General features: G+C 31.4%; 1 protein-coding gene across 1 annotated transcript; it reads right to left on the bottom strand.

Annotated features, from left to right (window-relative positions):
* Positions 1 to 728: 728 nt before the first annotated feature.
* On the bottom strand, positions 729 to 4,183 carry LOC134696245 (uncharacterized). Its single transcript, XM_063557929.1, has 2 exons — positions 3,917 to 4,183; positions 729 to 2,104 (listed from the first exon to the last, which is right to left on the bottom strand). Exons 1-2 carry the CDS (start codon positions 3,968 to 3,970, stop codon positions 746 to 748), a joined length of 1,413 nt encoding a protein of 470 aa, XP_063413999.1. The 5' UTR covers positions 3,971 to 4,183; the 3' UTR covers positions 729 to 745.

Genomic DNA, 4,183 nt, shown 5'->3' with positions numbered 1-4,183 from the left:
ATACAATTAAACAAATACTTAAAATTTTAATTGTTCGTTTGTTTATTTTATCTATGTAATTGTAATAAATTATCGATAACAATTTGTATAACTAAAAATAAAGATTGTTTTAATTTAACCCATATGATCAAATAACATGTAAGGTCAGCTCGTACTGAACCGTACGCGTATACTCATACGGTCCGACCGTACGCGTATGGTCCAAATACTCATATGGTCTTGAAAATACCTATACATGCACGTGACGTGTTTGAAAGTAGAAATTAAAATAATAGTTTTAACTTTACATCCGAAATCTGAATATTACAACAATTTTAAGTCTAGTTATTTCAACAAGTTTACGACAATTTTAGAACAAAACTGCTTGAATTAAATTTCAGGATTCGTAGAGTATATCACAACTGAATAATAATTAAATGATCAGATGATTTCATATCAAGAGTTTAACTGTTGTGCTTGACTTTGATAAAATATTATCCGATTACCCCCTATAAATCGATTACAAAGTTTTTGTCCTGTTCATGTCTGTTCTATTTAATACAATTCGTGGAGTCAAACAAACAAAAACAGAAATAAAACGACCGTACTAGAGCAATGGTAATTACCAAATAAGTTACCTCTACAATAAAGATAAGAAGACTAATATGTAAGATTTTTATTTAATCAGCACTATTATCTATTAACCTATACAAATTTGACAAAATATATTTAAAATTTGAACACTGTTTTATAAATCACATAAATTTTACAAATTGGCCAGAGTTTTTATTTGCCGTTTGTCCTTTCGACGAAAACTGTCCCGAAATCTTTGCATCTTTTTTGCTACTGTCCTTTTATCTAGTAAATGTATTTCTACATCGTCAGCATTGCTTTGATCTTTCGACCTCTTTGTAAACGATCTTGTAGCAGTCTTTATGGCTTTCAGTATAGATCTCGGGGTCATAGGGGAGTTCGGTGGTGCAGAAGTTGGTATTCTTGCGTTTGAAGGAATTGTGACATCATTCAGATTGTAGACTGTACTTGTACGGCGTAGGATATTACTCTTATTTGTTGGTATAAACTTTATGGAATCTTTGTCAGAATCGTCTAAACTGAACACGTCACGTTCGATGGTTGATGACGCAATAGCTGTTAACGAGTCACTGCTGCAACATGGTGTTTCGTCATGAAGATGGACGCTGATCGATTGTTCAAATTCCAAATCGTTGTTTGTTGGATTTAATACAAAGATGTTGCCTGCTGATTGATTTGATTCCATCGATTGTTTACATTCCGAATCGATGTCTATCAAAATATTGTCTCCTGATTTATTGGCTTCCATCGATTGTTGAAATTCCGAATCGCCTAGAGTTTGATTTAAGAATAACATGTTGCCTATTGATCGATCCGCTTCCATCGATTGTTGAAATTCAGAATCGGCAAGTGTTTGATTTAATGATAAAATGTTGCCTATCGATCGATTTGCCTCTGATTGCTGCCATATAGACGAAGACGCATGTGGAATGAATTCTCTGAGGTTTGTGGATGATGAAGAGAGAAAGAAACAAATATCACCAGTTAGTTCAGACACATCTGATGCCCGATCCTCACTTGATGCAGTGTGTACTGTGTAGGTTAAGTTGTTGTTGTTCGAGAAACTCTGCATTGTTCCGTCTAAATCATCACAGCCCTCTACTTCTCGTGTTATGCAATCTTCCTGGTAAACAAAACTTGCGTAGTAAAAGAGTCTCGATTCAAGTTCTTCTTGGTAGTCAATTTCCGGCATGTTCTCATTATCAGAATCAGTTGACATGTCGCTATCAGAAGACGAGCCGATGTCTTCGAACTGTTCGACATCAGAAATAATATTTTGATCATTATTATCAATCTCGGTAATATTAAAATTATATGCACGAGCTATGTTCCTGTTATCGTCTGCTTCTGGTGTCGACGAAGCTCTGTCGTTGTTGATGTTCGTGAAATTGTCATCCCATGAAATATTTAAATTGCGCACTGGAGTGACGGTTGTTTCTGAAGTTCTTGAGAGGTTGCGGTTGAGAGGTGTTCGTGTCTGAAATGTTTTCTGTGCCTTGTTTATAATAAGCTCAGGACTGTCTAGATTTACCTATTTAAAAAGAATAAAAATAGAATATAATATACTAGAAATAAGAAGATGTGGTACGAGTGTCAATGAAACAAGTCTCCATACTGCACACATAAATTGAAAATATTATCAGATAACATAATTATATATATTTGGATTTCTAGCTATTTGTTTCTTTAAGGGTAACTGGTCGAGGAGGTGAAATAGAATAGGGAAATATTTTGTTTGCATATACATGATATTTAATGTTTTCCATCAGAGAACAAAGTTAATTATATCCACCAAAATAAAAATAAAAACTATTTGGGAATCGTAACGTTGATCGTCAGATGAAACACCTTTTACACTGGCAATATGATATTAATTCTACGGGTTTACACCATTTCTATATTTGAAATATTAGTTGTAATTCACAACTACAGTGACTATCTCTAGAACACAGAACAAGAAAGTAGACCAAACACTGTTTTATAAGATAAAGGAATTTGCACGGAATCCATGATAACCAAATTAAGAATTTCTGTATTGTTTGGTTGATATACAAGTTTGTAGTATTTCATTTTCTCTTCCTGAAACGCTACGCTTTTAACACTTGACAATTGCGGTGTAATGTTGAGCAATTTAATGAATTTTCTAAATTTTTGTCGAGCCTTCGACTTTAGTCGAAAAAGCGAGACTAAGCGATCCTACATTCCGTCGTCGTCGGCGGCGTCCACAAATATTCACTCTGTGGTTAAAGTTTTTGAAATTTTAATAACTTTCTTAAACTATACTGGATTTCTACCAAACTTGGACAGAAGCTTGTTTATGATCATAAGATAGTATCCAGAAGTAAATTTTGTAAAAATAAAATTCTATTTTTTCCGTATTTTACTTATAAATGGACTTAGTTTTTTTCTGCGGGGAAACATTACATTCACTCTGTGGTTAAAGTTTTTAAAGTTTTAATAACTTTCTTAAACTATCCTTGGTTTGTACCAAACTTGGACAGAAGCTTGTTTATGATCATTGGATAGTATCCAGAAGTAAATTTTGTAAAAAAATAAATCCATTTTTTCCGTATTTTACTTTTAAATGGACTTAGTTTTTTCTGCGGGGAAACATTACATTCACTCTGTGGTTAAAGTTTTTAAAATTTTAATAACTTTCTTAAACTATCCTTGGTTTGTACCAAACTTGGACAGAAGCTTATTTATGATCATAAGATAGTAACAAGAAGTAAATTTTGTAAAAAGATAACTCCATTTTTTCTGTATTTTACTTTTAAATGGACTTAGATTTTCTTCCAGTTAACATTACATACAGTCTGCAGTTAAAGTTTTCAAAACATTTATTAGATTCATTAACTATCCTAAATTTTTACCAAACTTGGACAGAAGCTTCTTACAATCATAAGATAGTATCAAGAGGAATATTTTTATTGATTTTTTTCCTGCGATTTACAGCAAAAGTAGGCGAGACACCCTTACAAATTTTTAGAATTTGAATTATACACATAAAGACTATAATGACTTGTATAATTAAGTCTATTAACATTTAGATTTTAGAAATGTGTGTACATAAGTGTCTCATAAGTCTACATAAGGCTGGATATTTGGTCATTTTCATTTTGTGTTGTTTATGTAATTGTGTACATTTACATGTATATGGTCTGATCAAATATGTGACACTATTATAAAATAAATTATTATCATTATCATTATATATTTAATGTATAATGGTTTTGAATTAATGAGAATTTCAAAATGATAATGATAACACTGGAGAAAATAATGAAATAAAAAAGTTCATCGGATTTCAAAATATACATTTATATTAAAAAACATAACTTACCAATTCATTGTTTATTAAAATACGTTTTCTTCCTTGATTTTCTTCAAACTTCATTTTCACAAAGTATAATAACAATCAAGCACTATTTCAAAATATTTTTCTATATCTTAAATATATAAAACTTTGAAATTTTGAGAAATTTTGGCTTTGGCTATTCAGTAGGTTTAGACTGTAGAGAAAACAATGTCAACTTAATGACAAGATCTGTTCTTATAATTAAACTTTAAGCTCATAATACTCTAACAGCTCAACCCAGTACTTGATTAA

Source organism: Mytilus trossulus, chromosome 14, assembly GCF_036588685.1.
Source record: "Mytilus trossulus isolate FHL-02 chromosome 14, PNRI_Mtr1.1.1.hap1, whole genome shotgun sequence".
Lineage (NCBI taxonomy): Eukaryota > Metazoa > Mollusca > Bivalvia > Mytilida > Mytilidae > Mytilus > Mytilus trossulus.
The sequence above is the reverse complement of the archived record's forward strand: the minus strand, read 5'-3'. Positions and strand labels throughout refer to the sequence as shown.